Source organism: Apodemus sylvaticus, chromosome 14 (genome assembly GCF_947179515.1).
Source record: "Apodemus sylvaticus chromosome 14, mApoSyl1.1, whole genome shotgun sequence".
In the NCBI taxonomy this organism is placed as follows: domain Eukaryota; kingdom Metazoa; phylum Chordata; class Mammalia; order Rodentia; family Muridae; genus Apodemus; species Apodemus sylvaticus.
In genome coordinates, this window is record NC_067485.1 from 1924664 (window position 1) to 1947260 (window position 22597).

Below are 22597 nucleotides of genomic sequence, written 5' to 3' on the forward strand. Positions count from 1 at the left end.
CCAAGTGTTTTCTAAGAGGAAAAATAAGGGAAATATGTTCGTGGTCTTGGTGGCACCGCTGGCGTTTGGGGAGGCTGTTCTACACAGGCGTGCGTCTGCTGCATGCTCTTCCTGTGTGTGCCCTTGTTTGTGTGCAGCTGACTCTGAAATGGCAATGGTCCTGGAGTCCTTCAATAATGGGACCCTCTGTGTTCATGCTGTCCTTTCCACTGCCTGTTCCCTCGCTGTGCGCTCCCTGCTCTGTTCTGTCAGCTCACACACACTTCTTCTCTCCCTCATTCTCTCTCTCCTCTCCACTCAGTACTGATGGTTCATCAAGGCAAACTCTCCTCCCTTATTGGTATCCCACGGTGTGGTCTCTGAAAGCTACGTTGAGTTTTCCCTGAGGATAGCCTTTTAGAAAATCCAGTACGCTAAGTTCTCCCAAGGTAAGCAACTTACAGAGACAAAAAATGAGTTCTTTGCATTTTGGGGGTGTGTCAGAGCATCCAGAGAGATTCTGTGCCGTAATGAAAAGTGTAACATTTGGATTTTTCCTTATGAAACTTTAGAGATTTTTTTTTTTTACCCTGACTTAAATCACAGGGTTTCCATTCTCAAATATCTTTAGTCTTCTGATGGGCCTTCACTGTGGTGTTAGTTCCTCAGTGAAAACCCCCAAACCAAGACCCTTACCTATTCTAATGATCAAGGGCTGCTTTTTAAATGTCTCTGTCTCTCTCTCACACTGTCTTTCTCTTTGTCTCTCTATGTGTATGTATGTGTGTGTTTGGGGTGGGGGTGGGGGATGGGAGAGAGAGAGAGAGAGAGAGAGAGAGAGAGAGAGAGAGAGAGAGAGAGAGAGAATGTGTGAGTGTTATATGCTCATGTGCAGATGCCAGAGCAAGACATCAGGTATGACCCTCCATTGCTTTCTGACTTGAGAAAGGGTCTTTCACTGAACCAGAATCTTTTCAAACACTGCGTCAGCTCTCCAGTAAGCTCCTGGTAGCTTCCTGTCTCCATCCTAATGCTGGGATTATAGACATGGGACAGAGCACTATTCAGCTTTGTATGTGGATGCTAAGAATTGATTGTATTCAAAACTTTTCCTGGGAAGATGCAGCACACACATCTACACACAGCACACAGGGAACCTATGACAGAGCAAAGTATGGATACCACCAAAGCCCAACATGGTGGAACAATGATTTTTATTGGGGTTACTTATGGGAGTATGGGTGAGGGGCTATTTATAGGAGCGGCAATGACTCGAAGACAGCTGCATTACTAAAGCTTACCCCAGTGTGCATTAGAGCTCACAAAGGTGGGAACCTAGAGGTCATTGCACAGCCTGCAGGCAGCTCAACAAGTTGAAGAGTGTCTCTGGTTTCTGGCATAGGCAGCTGGTCTGGTCTTAGACTTGTCTGAAAGTCTTCTTTGGAGCCTGGCTGTGCTGGTCAGTTGCAGGGACTTGTTGAGGCTATCTTAGGTTGTTTGGCTTTCTCTTTAGAGAGTTTCCTGCAGGATACAAGTTTCAGTCTTGGAAGAAACTGTTACATAACAAAATTTGAACTCAGGTCCTCAGGTTTTCAGAGTGACTACTCTAACCTACTGAGTCATCTCCCTATTCTACTCCATTCTGTTTGTGGCAGGGGCATTCAAACCCAAAACCCCAGAAAGAAGTATTCTACCACCACACTACACCCTTCCCAGTAAAAGGGTTTAGGCTAGGGTCCTGCCATAGGTGTCTCAGCTGGGCCACTGTAGATGATGTGGACAGCTTTTCTAAGAAGAGTAATTGGAATCAATCCACAGCCAAGGTCATTTTTACCAGACTCTCTGACTTAACTATTTTCCTTTGCAGAGACCATTCTGCCTTATTTGAGAAATCCTTGCTGGCTGCTTTTAAGGTTTTGACATTGATATAGGGAATATCGACATTCATTTTCTTTGCAGAAAATGGTACCCCCTAAAAATGTAACATATTGTCAGAATATAGGACACTGCTGCATGTTTCTCTCATCCCCTGTAAAGTTTAGCAGCTTAGGAGTCACTGCCCTCCAGAGATACCTAGGGTTTATCTCTGATTTCTGCACCTGAGCTGTAAACATCACTGGAATTAAAAGGCTAATAGGATTCAGCCCACAGTGTGACTGTCTTTATGGAAAATCTCCTGAGTCTTTTTTGCTTTATTTTGTTTTTGTTTTTGTTGTTGTTGTTATTTTTCAAGACAGGCTTTTTTTTTTTTTTTTCTGTGTAGCCTTTGCTTTTCCTGGAACTTACTTTGTAGACCAGGCTGGCCTTGAACTCAGATCTACCTGCCCCTGCCTCCAGGCATGCATGGCCTCCACATGTGCATCACTACCACCTGACTTCCAGTCTTACTCTTGTTCTTTCTAGCATTCCCTGAATCTAGTTGGTCAACAGTTCACCACTAGTGAGAGTATGCCATTTCAGGGACTCACCAGCCCCTGACAAGAGCTTCCAACCCAGTTAAGATAAAGACTTTGCAACAAGCCTCCATTTGAATCTGATTGACTGGGAAGCCTCAGACTTTTTAGGTACTTGGTTCTGAGGCAATCAGTCCACATCTTGGTTACTGTTGGAACACGATGGCTGCACACTGACAGTCTGGTCTCCCAATACCTGTCCCAAGACTGAGTAGCTTGAGTCAGGGTTGACTCTCCTGTCCTGTGTCTTCAAACCATGCATCCTGTCTCTTCCTTGTCCCTCCTGGACCTGTTTTCATCTTCTAAACCTTTTTCAGGAAGCCTTTTTGGACCAGACATACTGTATACCCCAACCCATGAGCACTCTCCCTCTAAGCCACTGGGAACATTTCAGCCTGAGGTGCGAGTTGTTTGAGGCTGGAAAGGCATGTTGTCCCTGCTTCTCCAGAATCCAGCACAGTGCTGGTCTGTAAAAAGAAGGGGATGTGTGTCCTAAATAGTGTTCCAGTTTCAGTTGGACAGGAACTTCTCACACTTATGTGCTACTTCATAAGGAAGTCTTCAGAGTCTTGCACATGCATTTGAGCCATAGTTAACCTGTTCTGTGGAATTGATGAGGTCCTTTTATAATCACCTAAGGAAAGGGTATGTAGAAGACTTGACCGTTCTATGGCTTTGTAGACTTAACAGAGGACTCTTTATTGAAGGGCATCTCTCCTGGCTTGCTGTTTTACCTGGAACATAAACCTTCCTTCAAAATGTCCTTTGTGAAGTGTCTCTTGGTTTTTAACTTTTGGTACCAGTGATGGCTAGGATTCCTTTCCTCACTCCAATCCATCTTCCTATTTTACAAAGTTCTCAGAAGCTGTCCTTTTGAAAACTCCACTAGAAGGTTTTACTTTTTAAATGAATTTCTGATTATCTTGGCTGTTTAAGATTCTCCTTCAATTTTTCTTCTCAGAACAGGACTGCCCTTGGATGTCCTGTCTGCTCTGCCTAATAACAGCCCAATTTTGCAATTTTTACTAGGTCAGCAGGAGATTTACCCAAGTGCTGCAGAACCTAGCCCTGTGTTTATTCTAGGTTATGGAGCGGCTTTTGAATTCGTACTTATTTATTCTACAGGCTATAATCACACACTGGAATTTCTTTCTGCTTAACTCTCCTTGACCTTGGCCCGTTACTCACTAACACACCCCGCAAGTTGCTCCTGGGGCTATTTGGAATGTTCCTATTAAAAACCTCAGGGGACATGTGTGAAATTTTATTTCATTTTTTTTTAAAGGTGACACTTTGATAGACTGAATCTACTTTACATGCAGATTATTAATCAGGGTTGGGGGATCTCTTAGAAACATTCTAGAAGGAAAAATGTTTCTTTTTGTGTGGTTTTTTTTTTTTTTTTTTTTTTTTTTGAGTAAAACATTCCAAGTCCTTTCTGTGCCTGGCTTTGTAGAGAGGTTGCTCGGTCAGGTTAGTAAGTCCTTACTGGTTTCACTCCAACCTGTGTAACTTCTGGGGTTCTTCCATTTTAGTTACACATGGACTCTTAGTGGTGGGAGACTCTACCGTCTGCTGCCAACCCTCTTCTGTCTGCTAGCTCTGCTTCACTAAGTAGCAGTAGGGTGGTAAGAGAATACTGTTCAGAATATGTAGTGGGAATTAATTAAAAAAGTACCACCCCGCCAACAAGTCACGGTGGGTCTCGCTCAGCACCCAAATACTTGGTAAAGCATGACTTTTAAACTTGAATAGTTAACCAGATATATTTATGTATAAGAAAATCCCAATTTCATAATACCAATTTACAATGATAAAGTGTTATCCCAATATTTCTAACCTCTCCAAAACACCAGAAATACGTCTGAAGCCGTCTGGATCTGCGTGTCTCCTCCTCTGCCCTGCTGTCCCGTTCACCCAGCCTCTCCCTGCCCCTCCTTCTCTTAGCTCCTCCTCCTCTCTCCCCTCCAATCACTGGCCTCTCACTGCCTCAATGTGAATGGATAGGAAATATCTTGCAACAAGAATATCTTTATATGGGGTGCTGGAGAGATGGCCCAGTGGTTAAGAGCACAGCCTGCTCTTCCAGAGGACCCAGGTTCTGTTCCCAATACCCACATACCAGTTCACAGCTGCTTGTGATCTCAGGGATCTGACTCCCTCTTTTGGACTCAGAAGGCACGGCGTGCACATGATGCACATACTTGCAGGCAAACCTTCAAACACATGAATAATTCTTTTAAAAGTGATCTTTGCTTACAAAGCAACAAGCTAACCGTGAAGCGTGTTGGTGATGTCCGTTATTTTTCTGTTCCAGGCTGCTGTGGTGGTGGTATTCAATTTTGCCATGGTATTGCTCATTTTTCCTGCGATTCTCAGCATGGATTTATACAGACGTGAGGACAGAAGATTGGATATTTTCTGCTGTTTCACAAGGTACATTTTCAGGTGCTTGGGGCCTTTATTCTTTGGGTATATAGAAATACTGTTTAGAGAACCCTTCCAGTCTGTGGGCTTCCTCAAAGGGGAATCTAGCTAATAGGGCTTGGGTTAGTATGATGGGGTAGGCGTGGGTATTAGTCAGAGGGCTCTGAGTACATGTGAGCTCCCATACTTTGCCTGCTCCACACCTGAATATGCCCAAAATCCTCCCCAAGAGATTCTGCTGCATGTGGTCATTTTTCTCCGTCATAAGCCTGTGTCAGTTCATCAGTGAACTGTTTGGTGGGTGTTTGGAGCAGAGCAATGCTGAGAACTACCTGTTTAGAACACATTTAGGGTGACGGATTTTTGTCTTTAGTTTTTTTCGTTCTTTGGTGTTACACTTTGAAGTTGTTTATCGTCATTTCAGGATCAGCTAGTCATGCCTTGACTTGGTCTTGATCAGGTCTTTGTCCAGAGCAGTTAGGTGATGCTTGCAGTCAGTGATGTCAGTGGGTAGCATCAACCTCCAGCAGAAATGCAAGCCCTCTTTCCATTATCTATACTCCAGAGAGATATATACTACACATATAGTATAATGTGTTTATCTTTTGTCTTTCAGTCCCTGTGTCAGCAGGGTAATTCAAGTTGAACCACAGGCCTACACAGAGCCTCACAGTAACACCCGGTACAGTCCCCCACCCCCGTACAGCAGCCACAGCTTTGCCCACGAAACCCACATCACTATGCAGTCCACCGTTCAGCTCCGCACAGAGTACGATCCTCACACACACGTGTACTACACCACCGCCGAGCCGCGCTCCGAGATCTCTGTACAGCCTGTCACCGTCACCCAGGACACCCTCAGCTGTCAGAGCCCTGAGAACACCAGCTCCACCAGGGACCTGCTCTCCCAGTTCTCAGACTCCAGCCTCCACTGCCTCGAGCCCCCATGCACCAAGTGGACACTCTCTTCGTTTGCAGAAAAGCACTATGCTCCTTTCCTCTTGAAACCCAAAGCCAAGGTAACCCTCCACCATGTCTGGCTTCCTGCCTAGAGAGATACGTGAATGGTTGACACCTTTTGGATCCATCACCATATGTGTCTGTGTTCTGGGACATGTCCATCAGAGCCAGACTGCAAAGCTCAGGACCACTTTAATGAGCAGAATCCTACAAGGGTTCACGTAGCAGATATTAATCTGAATGTAAAGAAGCTCCTCACTTTGTAAACATTTCTCTTCTTCATGAGATTACCTCAAAAGAAGATTTAGTGTGGCATTCTGATTTTCCCTCTGGGAGACTGACTCCCTAATTTGCCATACTCAGCCTGGGCTGTTATGCAGAAGGGAGTAAAGAAATCAGTTGGTAGTAGTCTAGGAGGAATTGAGGATGTTCTTCTGGGTCTCATCCAGTGCTTCTTTATCTGTTACAGGTTGTGGTAATCCTTCTTTTCCTGGGCTTGCTGGGGGTCAGCCTTTATGGGACCACCCGAGTGAGAGATGGACTGGACCTCACAGACATTGTACCCCGGGAAACCAGAGAATATGACTTCATAGCTGCCCAGTTCAAGTACTTCTCTTTCTACAACATGTATATAGTCACCCAGAAAGCAGACTACCCAAATATCCAACACCTACTTTACGACCTTCATAAGAGTTTCAGCAATGTGAAGTATGTCATGCTGGAGGAGAACAAGCAACTTCCCCAAATGTGGCTGCACTACTTTAGAGACTGGCTTCAAGGTAGGGCTGCGGCAGGTGGCCATTGCTTTGCACATTTCTGTCGTTCTTGGGTCTTATGATTCCTTTCTGACCACCGTACGAAGGTGTTGTATCACTATGGAACAGCATGGGTTTTTTATTGCGCTCTCTCTCTCTCTCTCTCTGTGTGTGTGTGTGTGTGTGTGTGTGTCTGTCTGTCTGTCTGTCTGTCTGTTTGTCTCTGTCTCTCTCTTTGAGACAGGGGTTTCTCTGTATAGCCCTGGCTGTCCTGCAGCTCCCTCTGTAGACCAGGCTGGCTTCGAACTCTCAGAGATCCTCCTGCCTCTGCCCCTTGAGTGCTGGGATGAAAGGTGAGTGCCACCACACCCAGCCAGGTTTTTAAGATGTACTTTGTGTGTTATTCACTAGTATGCCTGCTGCCTGAGTTCAGAAGAAAGCATTGAATTCCTTGGAAGTGGAGTTGTGGATGGTTGTGAAGCAACACATGGGTGTTAAGAACCAAACCCAGGTTCTCAGCAAGAACAGTTAGTGCTGAGTGCCTCTCTAGTCTTGTTTTATATGAAGCCCACTTCTCTGGCAACCTCCTAACCTGGCTTTTTGTAATTAACTGAGCAAGAGCCTATTAATTCATTTATGAACATTCAGTGAGGAAAGACATTTGAAAATAGGGAGCCTGCGAGCTAGAGAGATGGATCAGAGGTTAAGAGCATTGACTGCTCTTCCAGAGGTCCTGAGTTCAATTCCCAGCAAACACTTGTTGGCTCACAACCATCTGTAATGGGGGATCTGATGCCCTCTTCTGGTGTGTCTGAAGACAGCCGCAGTGTATCCGCATACATGAAATAAATAAGTCTTTAAAAAAAAAAAGAAAGAAGGAAAATAGGGAGCCTGGATGCTTCTGTTCTGGGTGACACCTGGTTTGGTGGCCAAGTGAAATTAGAGTATTTGGTGGGATCTCTGAGCTGTCTCAGAGACTGCTACACAGTACAGCCTACTGTAGCAGTGGATTTGGGGTCGGCTGTTGTGTATTTGGATCATCTTTTAAAATTTCACCCATATACTTAGGGCTCATAGCAAATTTGAGTGGAAGGTATAGAAATGTGCTTTCTTTTCCCTTCCAATTGACCGTAGACACCATTGACTTCCAAAGAGCTTCATATGGACCATCCTTCCATTGGTGATGAACTTAAAAATGCTTAGCTACATCCTGTTTCAAGAAGGGGCAAGTCCTACTCTCTCCCCCCGTTTTTGTTTTATCTACTGATTTGTGTGTGAACCTTAGTATGCATATTGAGACCCAAAGACAACTTTCCTCTTTCTACTGCGTGGGTCCTGGAGATCAAACTCATCTCCTTTTACCCCATCCTAGACACATCTCTAGGAAATATTAGTCAGCAGGGGAACAATGTAAGATGGTCTGAATTTGCTTGTAACTACACACTGACTGAATATGAATGACGTTCAGTAGTTCCCAAAACATCTATTCATGTTGACATGCGCAAATCATGGTTGACAATCAGGACCATTATCCACACAATTCAAGAAAAATTGCTTTTATTAGAGTACCCAAATAATTCCAGACTCCAGTATTTGTTAGCTTAGATTATCCCAGACTGTCTTAATTTCCCACTTAATTAGGCTTGTTTAAACACATATTTAAGTGCCCTCTTTTTGTCTTAAGACAGCCACTTTCCCTTTGAGTTTGCATTAGGTGATAAACAACTCGATTTGACAGGAATTGGTGTTGAGCAGTGACTAGAATTTACTCATACATGTGTGCCAGGTCCAATTTGGGGGATGGTGGAGAAAGCACGGCTTGACTGTCTGGTCCTGGAAACCCGGAGATTAACTTGAATTCACTTTTTATTTTCCTGCTCTTTGGTCCACAAAGCATTGTTTTTTAAGTAGGGAATTAACAAAGAGCCAAACAGTTGAGAGAGTCTCTGCTTTCCGACAGCGCACCCCCACCACCACCACAACATTGACCAAAGACATGCAAATAACTTGCTACAAATCAGTCTGCAGTGCTGAGTGGAGGAGAGTATTGTAGAATGTGCTCTCTAGCATCTTCCCTTTGAGGTAGGCCAAGGTTGGGAGGGATAAGCAGAGTCAGTTTGAGGGACACCATTTTAAAGAGAGTATTAATCTGTAATTTCACCTCTTGTAAAACCCAAAACTTTCAGATGGGTAGCTATTCATATATTTGAACCACGTTTTGGTTGCTAAGCAAACAGTACCCAGCCAGACTGTTGTGCCCATGCATGCTAAGATGGCAGAATACCATGCAGCCTGGAGCTGTAATGCCTTCAGGATCCTACAGAGCACTGGTCACAGACACCAGGGCTCTAGTCTGCAGAGGCATTATTTAGACCTACTGAGTGGTTACTTGGGTCTTTGAACATTTCTTCCAAATACTTGTGTGTGGTTTTAAAGTCCAGTCCATTAAACTATGCCATCTCATTGGTCTTTGTCAACACTCCAATAGTTACTTTGTTTTTTGTTTTGGTTTTTTTTTTTCAGTCCTAAAACATATCTAATAGCTAATACAGGCCATTTCGAAAGTCAGCCCTGGGTTAGAACCCAGGAAAGCACTCTCCCTTTGAGAAATAATATTCTGAGTTCTCATAGAACATCTATGATAAAGTTGGACATGAAATCTAATTGATTTATGTACTGGGTGTGTTCATCTTTTATTCATACTGAATTGCATGAACGAAATACATTATCATTTCATTTCTAGGGGCTTATCTATTTGGGTAATTTCCTTTAGCCTAGACTCAATAATTTTCTGTGTAAAGTGTTTCTAGTAAGAGAACTGCAGCTGAAATGTAAGGTTTTGCTGTAAACTCTCAGAATGTAATTATCAGCCAAGGGGCAAGTGTTTGGTGTTCAGTCTGTGGAAGTTGAGATTTTCAGCGGTCAGTCAGAAAATACTAAAGTGCTTGTGAAAGAACGTTGCTGTTAGCTGTACAATACATTGGGACCAGCTTTGTAGCAAATGTGTTCTAAGTTGGTGGTAGGACACACACACAGATCCCTAGGTATTGCAGAAGTCTCTGAATATACCTTTACAAATATACTCTCGGTTACCAGCTTTGACACCAATGCTGCTGGTACCTGGGCTAGGTTTCTGGTATCTCCCATGTATTTTGCAATTACTTCTAACAACACACTGTACCCAGAGCAGGTTTCCCCAGTGAGTAGGTAAGTGTGGAGTCTGACTGGCTTTAGGCTTCCTGGGCTCAAAGCTTAGCTCTGACGGTCAGGCTCAGTCCTTTCATCTGTAAAGTGGGAATGATAATGTTTATTGTTCTCTGAGGAGGTAAGCAGCTGAAGGTGGACTACCTGGAGTAGCACTGAGCCAAGAAGACCTCATCAGTCTGAAGTTATAAAAGCTCTCCTCTCTCCCTGCTTGGAAAACAGACCAGGATTCGTGTAGGGGGTTGGGGGAGTGGTGTACTTCTCTGTTTATTTTTTTTCCAGAGTGGGGGTGGGGAAGAGCTTTGGGTCATAAAATAACATCTGCGTAGTGTAGTGCTGCCTCTCTGTGCAAACCTTACTGTGAATAGCTGTCTGAGACGAGATTGCCACCCGGGTGGCCCCTCTACCCAGGGCCCATGGGTGACCCAGCCTACTTTATAAAAACAATGCCCACAGCAGAACAATGCTGGAGGGAGGCTTTTGTTACAAGGGCTGCTCCACCTCTTCCCTCTCCCTATTCCCCAAAACCTCACTGAGCTAAGCATTCACAGACCCATATATTTTTTTGTTGTTTAGTTGTTTTAGTTTCTGAAGTGCCCCCAGGCATGTCCTGAAATGGAGTAAAATGCATGTCTCTGGGTAGATGTGTCTACCACAGGGGTCTCCTGAGCAGCTGAGACTGGGGGGGGTCTGCTTGGGAGGTGACTGGTGAGCAGCAAGGCTGGTGGGGGTGTTGGAGAGAGTACCCCCCAGGCAGTGCTCAGCTCCAAGTCTGGACCACCAGGACCCTGTCTTGTCTTCCAGCATGCTTACCTCTTTACAGCTGTAGCCAAACTGTCAGGTCCATAATGATGGTTTTGATTACAGCGGCCAAGCCCAGCTGTGTGTGGTGAGCTGGTGGGCTCACCCATCCCCCAGCCCAGAAGGCTCGCTCTTTCCCGCCCAGGGCTTGCGGTTTGTCATCTGTTCTCACCGAGCCCCACAGAGCTTCCCTGTGTAGGCCTGTGGCTTCCTGTTCTCAAACAGATCCAAATTTCCCCTGTGAGGTATTTCCTTGTGCTCCCTCTCCTCCACACATCCCTCTACTTAGAAGGAAGGGTGGCGGGGAGGAAGAGAACAGGAGGAGAGTGAATAGGGGCTGGCTGTGATCTTTACACCACCTGGCAGCAGATCCTACAGCTTGTATTAGCTGCACAAGTCAAACAGATGGATCGGATTGACAGAGCTGTGTTCCCCTCACCCTGGCTCCAGGGGCAGCCAAGTTGAGAGCTTGAATGTGATTTTTTTTTACTGCTCTGGGTAGATTTTCTGGTCTTGGTGAAGAACTCCTGACATAGCTCCCTGTGTGACATGAAATGGTTAATGGATATGGTATGTGTCTTCTCCCCCTTGCTTTCTCTTTTCTCTTGTTAGAAGAAAAAGGAAGGAAGGGAGGGAGGGAGGGAGGGATAGCTGAGCCAGCCTGGCACTTGGGAGGCAGGTGGATTTCTGTTAGTTCCAAGCTAGCCTGACCTACATAGTGAAGTCAAGGTGTAAGTGAAGCAGAGATACATAATGAATCAGTCTCTCTCTCTCTCTCTCTCTCTCTCTCTCTCTTTCTCTCATTCATTCTTCCTTTCTTTCTTTTGGAGGAGACAAGGTTTCTCTATATAGCCTTGGCTATCCTGGAACAGGCTGGCCCTGAACTCAGAGATCTGCTGCCTCTGCATCCCAGGTGCTGCAATTAAAGGCATGAACTGCCACACCCTCCTCTCCTTTCCATCTTTTGTGTGTTTTCTTCAAAAGATTGTGTGTGTGTGTGTGTGTGTGTGTGTGAGAGAGAGAGAGAGAGAGAGAGAGAGAGAGAGAGTGTGTGTATGAGAGAGAGAGGTGCCCATGGAGGCAAGAAGAGACAGTTACCTCTAGAGTTGGATTTACAGGTAGTTGTGTGCCCTCCAGAGTGGTAACTTGGATCCTGTGGAAGAACAGCCAGTTCTCAGTTTGTCTTGTTCCTGGACTTTCATTCCTTAGTTTAAGTAAACCGTGTGTGTGTTTTATTCTTCCCTCTGAGCATTGATTGATTAGCACCACAGTTCATTCACTAGCAGATCAGGAGCCCTTCCTTAAGTGAGAGAAAACTGCAGACAAGTCGCCTGCCCTGCCTCCTGTCCTCAGCCTAATCCCTCTGGACCAAGGCTCTCAGGCCAGGTTTTAATGTGTTGCACATGTTTCTGTTTGTAGGACTTCAGGATGCATTTGACAGTGACTGGGAAACTGGGAGGATCATGCCAAACAATTATAAAAATGGATCGGATGATGGGGTCCTCGCTTACAAACTCCTGGTGCAGACTGGCAGTCGAGACAAGCCCATCGACATTAGTCAGGTATTCACGCTATATCTAGGCAGCTGGCCCGTGGAGTAGGGCTGGCAGTGTATAAATCCCACCTTGTGTTCCATGAAGACCTGGAGTGATAGATGATGGTAGGAAGAAGCCTGAACTGGCTCTGAACCATCTCGTCCCACCATCTAGCTGTGTGACCTCAAGCTAGCCAGAAAACTTCCCTTTCCCTGCCTGTCAAGTGAGAGGACAGACAGGTGTTGCCTCTAACACAATAGTAATGAACAAAACACAGTGTAGACACTGGACTTTTCCCAGTGATGGGAAGCACCAACCCATACAGGGCATTCAGAGTTTAATACTGAAATGTGTGTTATATGAAAATATATCTGTGGTCTCAGTTATATTCAGACATGGGATGGTGGATTTGTTGGGGAGCAGTCATTTGAACAGAGGTTGGGTAGGTGGGTGGTTTAGGACATGAGAGAAGTCACTAGAGGTTGAGGATGTATTTGTTATTTAATGCCTTCTGGGGTCAGCTTGGCCTCAGTAGTAGATGCTTGCTGCTCCTGAGTAGAGCTAACAGAAGCATGTGTAGAAGCATGCAGCCACGCCACAGTATGTTAAAAGCTGCTCTTCATGATAGTGTTCTGTATTTGAAGTACTTGGACTCTAGCATATCCCATATGGTTTCCTCAGGCATGTTTAGCGATGTGTTTGCACCCGGGGTTTGAGGTGAGGCCCGGGCCTCTTTGCTCTTGGTAGTTTACCTTCCATATCTTTAGGCAGAAAACATCTTCTTAATGATCTCCTTGTCAGCCCTGCATATTGTCCTCTCTCCCTTCTGCTGGCACTACAGGTGACAGATTTACAAAGTACATTGTTTGGAGTCATTGTGGAGCATGAAGTTTGGTGCTCTATAGTGGTGTAGAATGAGCTGTTGGGCCTGACAAGGGTACAGCAGACCAGCCTGCCTGAGAGGATGGCGGGGATGGACTGAATTGGAGTTAGGGATCAGGGAGTCTGTGGGATGCCTGTGGTGGGGGCCAGGCACCGAGATATCATTTCCTCTCCTGGGAGAAAGAAGAGCGTGCTGCATGCGTAGAGGCCAGGAGCTGTGCTATGTAATTCCAGAGACAGTCTGAGGACCTACAGTTGTTAGAGATCCCGTGGATTAATTGAATCCAGATCCCTGCCATCTACTCCCCCTCTCACTCCCACCCCTACCCCCCACCCCCGTCTCTTCCATGCTTTTTATTCCCCTACTCTTTTCTCTGTGAACTTCTGTCACTGGTGTTTGTTAAGAAAGACCAAACATTGGAAGGGGGCCTGGGTCTAAAGTAAACAGGAAATTTTTTTGATGTATCTACCATATATATAATCCACACTGTGTCTCATAGTGTCTTTGACCTAAGCAAAGCCCACAAGACCTACTGTAGAGGGAGCAGATGTGGCCACTGAATCTGACCAAGGTGTAGAAGGGCCCTGGCTTTGCATCTTTGTCTTCCCTGGTCTGGTAATGGGCTTTTTTTTTTTTTTTTGAATACACAGGTCATCGGAGGCTGTGTTAGCAAAATTTATACAGATGCTGTTTTATTTTATAGCTCCCTCCATTTACTGGGTGGTATTTCCTTCAGTGTTAACAACAGAGGTTAACTGCACACAGACGTGGATAGGGATGCTTGCCAGGTTTCCCCCCTGCCCCTCCTATAAATATGTTTTTCCAGATTGTTCATTCCCCGCCTTGGCTGCAGACAGTCTTTTTTAGCATTCAGATTTAATTGGTTCAGCCAATTCCTGGGCCATCTGCGGAACTGTGTGTTTGCTGTAAACACGCTGGTGATTGTATCCCCCAATAAGTGTATTTTGAAAGACATCAAAGGTATTCTTGCGGGACTGGGGCACTGTGGAGGCATGGGTATTCTACTGTTTGTTGGAAATGTGGGTACAAAGCCTTGCTCTCCCAGCAGGAGTGTGTTTACCCCACAGCCTATTCTGAATGAACTCTGTTCTTCCCATTTTGTAGTTGACTAAACAGCGTCTGGTGGACGCAGATGGCATCATTAATCCGAGCGCTTTCTACATCTACCTGACTGCTTGGGTCAGCAATGACCCTGTGGCTTACGCTGCCTCCCAGGCCAACATCCGGCCTCACCGACCAGAGTGGGTCCACGACAAAGCTGACTACATGCCAGAGACCAGGCTGAGAAGTAAGTAGCGCTCCTGTTCTGAGAGGCTGGGAGCTCTCAGAGGCCCCTTCAGTCACTGCCTGGAGCTCAGCAACAGCCTCATCCGTTGACACTACCCAGAGTTCAAAAGTGTAAATAGAACAATATATTTCTTTTAGTTTAAAACTCTGGGAGACAGATGAGGATGTGTAATGGAACACAGCCCTGCTCTCTCACGTTGAGAAGTGAGCGTTTCTAACCTCCTTTTGTAGCTTTAACTCCAGGCGTTTCTCCTGATGCCAGCTGTTCCGTGTGAAAGCTGAGGACGCCTCCATGTCGAGTGTTATTTTACTATTGCCGAGTTTTATCGCTAGGGATTGTATGTTTATCTTAACTTTGTCAACTGTGGTGTTGAAGGGATTTTTGGCATGTTGGGTCATTTTCTATAAGCCACCAAGCACCTGTGCTCTGTCAGAGCTGTTTAAAGTGGAGAGGAAAAGTCTGTATACATCAGTGCTCTCCTCTTCCCTTCACCTCTAAGCCTGAGGTTTGGAAGGTGGCTCTGTGTGGATTTGATTTGCATTTACGTTGGAGATGTTAGTAGCAGCATATGCTTTGGATATTGGGCCAAGAGAAGACATGAGAAAGAAGACGGGTCCTTTTTGCAAGCAGGGCAGGCAGCAGTCTGAACTCCCCTGTACCTAAACCCCAGAGCCTGGTGGCAAGCAGCCAAGGGTTGTCTTAATGAAAATTTATAGTTGAGATTATAATAGGGCAAATCATGTTTAGCAAGTCAACTGAATGACCCCAAAGGGTGTGGAACACACAAGGGCAGTAACTAAGTGCTTGTTGTGTGAGGATTTCTTCCCCTGTTGCTGAAGATTTAGCATTGCATTAGAGAGGCAGAGAAGGTTTAGGTTGCTAGGTCACTAAGGGACCAGAAAGTATAGTATTTTTTTCTGCAAGGCATGACTCTGGAATTGTTTTGGTCTTATAAATAGTCAAGGGGAACAGATTGATGTAGGAATAAAAACAGTATTTTCAACTTCTAAGTTTGCTTCTGGAATAATAAAATCAAAACCTTTAAAAAAAAAAAAACAAGCAGATCATAGTGGCCTTCCTCTGCCCACCCAATTCCTACACCCCTGCCACTATCGAATAAAATTCAAAGTGTTGATCATAGGCTGGAGAGATGGCTCAATGGGTAATGAGCTTACCACACAAGCATGAGGACTGGATTTGAATTTCCAGAACCCACATGAAGCTGGGTGTGGTAGCATATTGGTAATCCCAGTACACATGGCAAGAGGAGAAAGGGGGGAGGAATATTTCTGGGAATCCAGAGCCAGTTAACCTCGAATATGCAGCAGCAAACAGCAAGAGACTTTTTGCAAGGAAGTTAGGAAAAGATTTTGAAATCTGAAATTGTCCTCTGGCCTCCACATTGTGCCTGTACATGTGTATGCTCTCTCTCTCTCTCTCTCTCTCTCTCTCTCTCTCTCTCTCTCTCTCTCTCTCTCTCTCACACACACACACACAACACACACACATTGAGAAATTTTAAACAGGGAATATTGTAAAGACCCAGAATTATTCATTGTTTGTTCTTTTCATTGGTAGAAAGCTAACAAGTGGACTTTGGGGAAGTTCTCTTCTCTTTACTTCATGCCCAGTGTCTGTGGAGTTGGGATGAGGAGGATCTTCACCAAGGTCCCTCCCTTACCTCACTTCTCCTCTCTCCAGTCCCAGCAGCAGAGCCCATCGAGTATGCCCAGTTCCCTTTCTACCTCAACGGCCTCCGAGACACCTCAGACTTTGTGGAAGCCATAGAAAAAGTGAGAGTCATCTGTAACAACTACACAAGCCTGGGACTCTCCAGCTACCCCAATGGCTACCCCTTCCTGTTCTGGGAGCAGTACATCAGCCTGCGCCACTGGCTGCTGCTAGCCATCAGCGTGGTGCTGGCCTGCACGTTTCTAGTGTGTGCAGTCTTCCTCCTGAACCCCTGGACGGCCGGGATCATTGTAAGTTTATTACAAGGGTCTTTATGGAAGTCGGATTCCTTTCAGCACAGCTCTCGCTGCAGCCGGGAAGTTTTGTTTATGTCTGGGCTTTTGGAGGAGGAGGAGGAGGGTATGGATTGCATCATCTGTAAGATATTTATTCTACTTGAGGTGGTGAGGTTCATGGGGAAGGTAGATCCCTTAACGCTAGAGTCCGTGTCCCTTTCACACGGCATTAAAAACTGCACGGGGCCTTTGTGAGCACACTGTGTTAAAGTGCTGAAAATTTATTAAGTTAGAAATAACCAAAAGTATAAATGATTTTCTAATTCTAAAGTCTCATTGTGCGTCCTCATCCCAGAAAGTCCTTCTGTGTGCGACGTGGAAGCATGCATAGAGAAGTTACAGAAGTTAGTGCGGGGTGGGGGACGATGACTCTTGGGCGGGCTTTTTGTGCCGGGTACCCTGGATCTCCCCGGGGAAATGGTGAACTGCTGCTCACAGCCAGTTTGGGGCAACATTTTTTTCCAAATCACCCTCAGATTCAAAGTGAGTCCGTGTAGAGTCTGAAATTCTGGCATTGCTTAAGCTCCATGAACTCTCCTATTGCCTTTAAAATGCCAGAATTATAAAAACAGGTTTTGTTTCTGTGCCGAGTCTGGGCAGCAGGTACATTAAAGGTAAATGTTTAGTCTGTAAAAGTCTTCACAGCACTTAGGCTGTGGATGGTGTCCATCTTTCACTATTTCTCCTGACCTCTGCCACCATCTACTGTCCTATCCCCGTGCAGAAGAGATCATTTTCTTTCATTCCTCCATGTGGTGAGAGTGACAGAGATTCGCAACAAAAGCCTCCTGGGTTATGAATAAGTTTTCTCCTCCTTGGCACAAGAAACTCCAAAGTCTACCTTGTAGATTTTCTTACCATTCCTCCACACATTTTTTAAAGATGAAAGGCTCTTGGAAGCCTTTGCTTAAACCTGAGGGTCTGCTTTGTGGGTCCTTGTTGCTCCCCATCTCCTAAGCAGAGGCCCCATAACCTGACACCTGACCTCCAGTGGCCTAGCCCACTCTCAGGTCTCTTCCTTTGGTCCATCAGCTTTCTTTAGGCTGCAACCTTTAACAATAAAATACATTGCGTATGAACACAAGGAGATAAAGGTTACTTTCTGGTGCTCAAGGTTAAAAAGCTTTGTTATGAACCACAGTTGTCCTAGGTGTTAGCTCCAGGACCCCTGTGTACCAAAGTCCCCTTGAGACCCAAGACGGATGTATTAAAGCAATATAATACTGCATGTAACCTTGCACATCCTGCTTTATACTCTGAATTATCTCTAGTAACTTATAATAATTACTACAGTGTAAATGCTGTGTGGCTGATGGAATAATAGCAGGGGAAACGCTGTACCCTGTGATAGTACAATTCCTCATAGATGCCTTCAGTGTGTGGTCCCTTTATTTTTCCTTTTCTAGGATAGGAATATTAGAAAAATAACTTGCAAAGATTACTTATTAAACTGGTAAATAGCTTTAAAATACTTGCTGCACAAGGCTGTGTGGTATTAGGTGTGGTACAGTGAGACTTGGGAGTCAGAAACAGGAGGATGCCTGGCCAGCCAACCTAACCAGTGAGCTTCAGGTCTCACCTTTCTCAACAACAAGGAGGCTTTTGAGAACAACCTCTAGGCTTGATTTCTAGAATGTGTGCATGCATGTATGCACACACACCCAGTACACATACACATCCATACACACTCATACACACAGACACACACCCATACACATACATATACCCATATAGATACACTCACACATGCATGCCCACACACCTGTACATACAAATGCATGCACACATACACACATCTGTACACACAGGCAGACATGCACATACACACACACATAAATGCTAAACTTTGCCCTCACAAATACCTTTTTTGAGCTTTTTTAGCATGACAATAAGTTGTCCAAACATCTCCATTCACACAGAAAATTGAAGTGTTAGGCAAGTTATTCAGGGGTAAAGAAAGTAAGTACTTTATATAGTAAGTAGGTAACAGGTATATTGTTGCCCAACCCCCACCCCCAAATGAGGCCATATTGAGACCTTGAATTTGTACTGTTTGCTACTCTAGCATGCCTTGAGCTGACTTACTAAGCGTGTGCTCCTCCCTCAAGGTCATGGTCCTGGCTTTGATGACCGTTGAGCTCTTTGGCATGATGGGCCTCATTGGAATCAAGCTGAGTGCTGTGCCTGTGGTCATCCTGATTGCATCTGTTGGCATCGGAGTGGAGTTCACCGTCCACGTGGCTTTGGTATGAGTGGTTCTTCGGGGAAACTGGCTCACACTGACAGGGCAAAGGAGTCTGGGTCTCGAGTTTCCATAAATCACAGGGACAGCTTCAGGCACAGTTTTCCCAAGGAGGTCTGAAATGTTCTGACGGGATGGGGGGCGGGGAGGGAATAGGACCGCATGCCACACACTGCAGTGTATTTAGAGAAGCCTGCAAGGCCTTTGCACAAAGGTGTTGGTTTGTGACTAGTAGCACTCAGTTTCAAAGTTGTCACCACTGTTCCAGGGCAAACATCCACACTGTTTTAAATATAGTCATAAAGCTAGGGTAAAGCAAGACCTCCCTCAGAGGCTTGGTGGGGATAGCATAATTTAGGGTGAGGTAGCTGGCAGCCACAGACATACCCTCAGGCTTGCGAATTAAAGCTTGAGTGCACAGTCCTGAAGAGCCTGCTCTTCCACCTCAGCCCACCCAGCTCTGTAGACCTCCCAGCTTCTGCATGCATCCATGGCAGCAGAAAACAGGAAAACCAGGGATAGTTTCACCAGGATGTTGGCCCCTCTTTCTTTATACACTGCCTTGTTATTGGAAGAAATTAACCAGAAAGAGAGTCTAGAATCCAGAAGATGAGCTGGTGGTTTGCACACAGATGAGAAAACTACTTAAAAGCCTTGTAGCATTCTGCAGTTTAATCTGCCTACAGATAGGCTCATAGTGTTAAGTACCTGGGCCTGTTGACAGGCATTTGATAAATAGTATTGGCTGAATAACTGCTAGTGTTTGGAATACCCAAGTTAGATGTTACCACTGCTTTTCCAGCACTGTGCTTTGGGTGTAGCACATGGCATGTGCCTTCTGTAGCCTCTCAGAGCTGTCACCGCTCTCATGGGCTGTGGGTGTGTATGTTCAGAAGGAACATGGTTTGAAGCTGTTAGTAAGATGATAGTTTAGGAACAGTATCTCAGAATTGTCCATGAGTGTGAATTGCGTGCATGTGTCTGCGAGCATCTGTGGAGACTGGCAGGTAACTGATACTGTTACTGAGAAACCATTTGCCTTGTTTTTTTGGATAGATTCTCTCGCTGGTCTGGAGTAGGTTAGGGTGGCTGATAGGCAAAGTCCAGGGATCTGCCTGTCAGGATTATAAGCCTGGACTACCATGCTTTGGGTTTTGTTCAGAATCTGCATTATCATTAATGGAGCCATAGCTTAGTACTATGAACAGGGCATTGTAATGAATCCAGATTCGGTGAGAACAAGTAAACATTGTAGGAGCTAAGCAGTAAACTCTTGAGCATGGGTTTTGGAGAAAAAGCGGAGAGGCAGGGTCTAGTATCTCCTCCAGAGCTAAGGCTGGAATGTCAGCTCATTTGGTAGAGGGCTTGGCTAGCTAGCATAAGTTCAAAACCACCTGCTACTCAGCTCCAGTGGATCTAAGGCCCTTTTCTCCCGTGGGTCTCAGGCAAGCATATGGTGGACAGACGTAAGCAGAGACTTATGAGCAAAGCTCCTATACACACTCTTTTTTCAGAAGACCTAATAATGCTTTATCATGATATTAAAAAGTCAGTCATCCTTTTGGCTATGTTGCTACATTTTGGATAATTTTTTCTTTCTTAACAATAGAGCAGTCTGTTTGAGATGACTCCGTCTACAGAAACTTAAGCATTACTTAACTTGTAGGGTAGGGGCTACAGGTAAGGTGGCCCTATCCTCAGCACAACAAAAAAACAGACATAGTGGTGCACACCTGTAAACCTTGGCACTACAGAAATGGAACAAGGAGGGTTCAGCTCAAGGTCATTCTTGTACAGTAGTGAGTTTGAGGGCAGTCCAAGGTACCTGAGAAAAATCAACAAAACCCAAGTATAGGCACAGCTGAGCACTTTACCACACCTAGAATGTGACCATCTCAATTTTTCCTTTGTTCAGGCCTTTCTGACAGCCATCGGGGACAAGAACCACAGAGCTATGCTTGCTCTGGAACACATGTTCGCTCCTGTTCTGGACGGTGCTGTGTCCACTCTGCTGGGTGTATTGATGCTTGCAGGATCCGAATTTGATTTCATTGTCAGGTAAGCAGAAATGGAAGAGGAGACTTGATACAAAAAAATCATTACTGTCTTTGCTGCTTATTCAGTCTCTGTCCAGTAGGGGGTGAGTCTCAGCCTGTCTCTTACAGGCATCCCAGTCTAGCAGTATCTTGGCTTAGAGTAGAGGCAACTCCACAGCATGAAAAGAGCATGTGGTAGCGCACGTGTTGAGATTCCAGTTGCAAACATCTACAGAGAGATGACTGTGGCTTCCGGTAATTAATGAGGTTCCCTCTCCTTCAGAACTGTGGAAGGGATGGGGATGTACCTCATGGGGTGCTAGGCATTCGTGAAGCCTTGGGTTCTATCTCTCATATCATGTAAAACGGGTACAGGTGTCTTATCTGTAATCCCAGTCCTTGGCTATATGTTGAGTTTGAGGATAGTCAGGGATACATGAGACCTTGCCTTAAAGCAAACTGTAGAAAGAAAACATAGTCTACCTCCATTATGGTCACCTAGCTCTCCGTATACACTGGAAATGAATGCAGTGTACCCAGACTTTGCTTTTGGATCCCTTCTGAGGCTTCATAAATGCTGAACACCTGACTGTAGGGTCAAATGTAGAGACTCTAAGCTTGGCCTGTGCACTCCTCTTTGCATCTTTACAAGGCCAGATTTTGTTCCTTTGGGGAACATGCTGACTTTGCAAAGTAAAGGACAGTGAGTTTTTATTTTGGAAACCACCCAAGAAAAAAACACCTCTAAAGCAATGTTGGCTTTACTGAGTGACTACTAGATTAAAACCATGATCCACTGGGGAGGAAAAAACAATGTTTAAAGATACTAGCATGTCTTTAGAATAAGCAGAAGCAAGAGGCTGTATAGGGTGCTCCATGTCTGAAGAGATGGCCTAATCCAGCTGTTCTTGGTAGCGTTGTTTAGGATTTCTTTTATTGGTACTCTTTGAAACAGGATCACTCTGTGCTACCCTGGTTGGGTTAGCACTCCTGTACCCTCTGCTACTCTTTAGGGAAAACACTAGTGTGTACTAAAAGCAGGAAAGTGTGAAGGAGATAAGAAAATGCTTTTTAAGTGGTTGGGTATCTTGGGTTTTGTTTGTTTACGAAACAGGTCTCATGTAGCCCATGCTTGCCTCAAACTCCCATAGCAAAGAATGGCTTTGAATTACTGATAGTCCTGCCTCAGCCTCCTAAGTGCTAAAATTATAGACATGTGCTTCCACATCTGACTCTAATCAAGCTTTACACATGTATACACATAGGCTGGCCAAGTAGGGGAAGTTCACGTTTTTTAAATAAAAAAGGGATTTTTAGCTAGAAGTTTTAGCTGAATGTATGGGACAAGTGAATTCAGTCCCCACTACCAGAGGAGGAAAAAGAAAGGTCATGAGTTCATTGGCCAGTCTTGAGGCATAGCTAGCATCTTGTGCAGCCAAGTTTCTGGCATGTTAGTCTTTCTGACTGAGGGTATGTTTGGCTCATTGTGGATAGAGTAGGCTGAGATTGCCTCCATTTCAAGGTAGACTAGAACTCCTATATAATAATATGTTCCTTCATCAAAGTACAGATTGACAGGTCTCTCCAGACAGCTCCCAGGTGAGCCTGAGCAGGCTAGTATTCACACAGCCTATTAGTAAGTTAGTGAACCTCTCATTAGATTCTCATTTGCCAAATACCATTGAGACAGTTGCTCTTAGATCCTGGTTTGGGATTGTTTTCTTTAAAGTGTTGATTTGTTATTTGTTTCTTCTGCATACTCTTACACAGATACTAGCTTTGTCTTACTGGTATAAAATACCCAATGCGAAATGAGACTGATTTAGTATGGTCTCTTGGCTCTGCCAACACAAAGGTAATGCTGGCTTCACAGATGCCTTCTTTTGTGATTACTGGCAATTAGCAGGCAACCCATCTCTGCTGTGTGGCTTATGGTTGGCAGGAACTGGAAAATACAACTCTCCCCAAGGAGTTCAAAGCCAAGAA

The 22597-nt window shown here is 45.1% G+C and overlaps 1 protein-coding gene across 3 annotated transcripts in view; it reads left to right on the forward strand.

Moving 5' to 3' along the window:
* Nucleotides 1–22597, forward strand: part of LOC127665159 (protein patched homolog 1) — a 65973-nt gene that overhangs the window by 35870 nt on the left and 7506 nt on the right. For all 3 annotated transcript variants that reach the window (XM_052157589.1, XM_052157591.1, XM_052157590.1), the window contains 8 exons: nucleotides 4750–4868; nucleotides 5476–5878; nucleotides 6289–6598; nucleotides 11999–12141; nucleotides 14123–14306; nucleotides 16008–16288; nucleotides 18442–18579; nucleotides 20491–20633. In XM_052157589.1, the coding sequence (XP_052013549.1) occupies nucleotides 4750–4868; nucleotides 5476–5878; nucleotides 6289–6598; nucleotides 11999–12141; nucleotides 14123–14306; nucleotides 16008–16288; nucleotides 18442–18579; nucleotides 20491–20633 (1721 nt within the window). The remainder of the gene's footprint in view (nucleotides 1–4749; nucleotides 4869–5475; nucleotides 5879–6288; nucleotides 6599–11998; nucleotides 12142–14122; nucleotides 14307–16007; nucleotides 16289–18441; nucleotides 18580–20490; nucleotides 20634–22597) is intronic.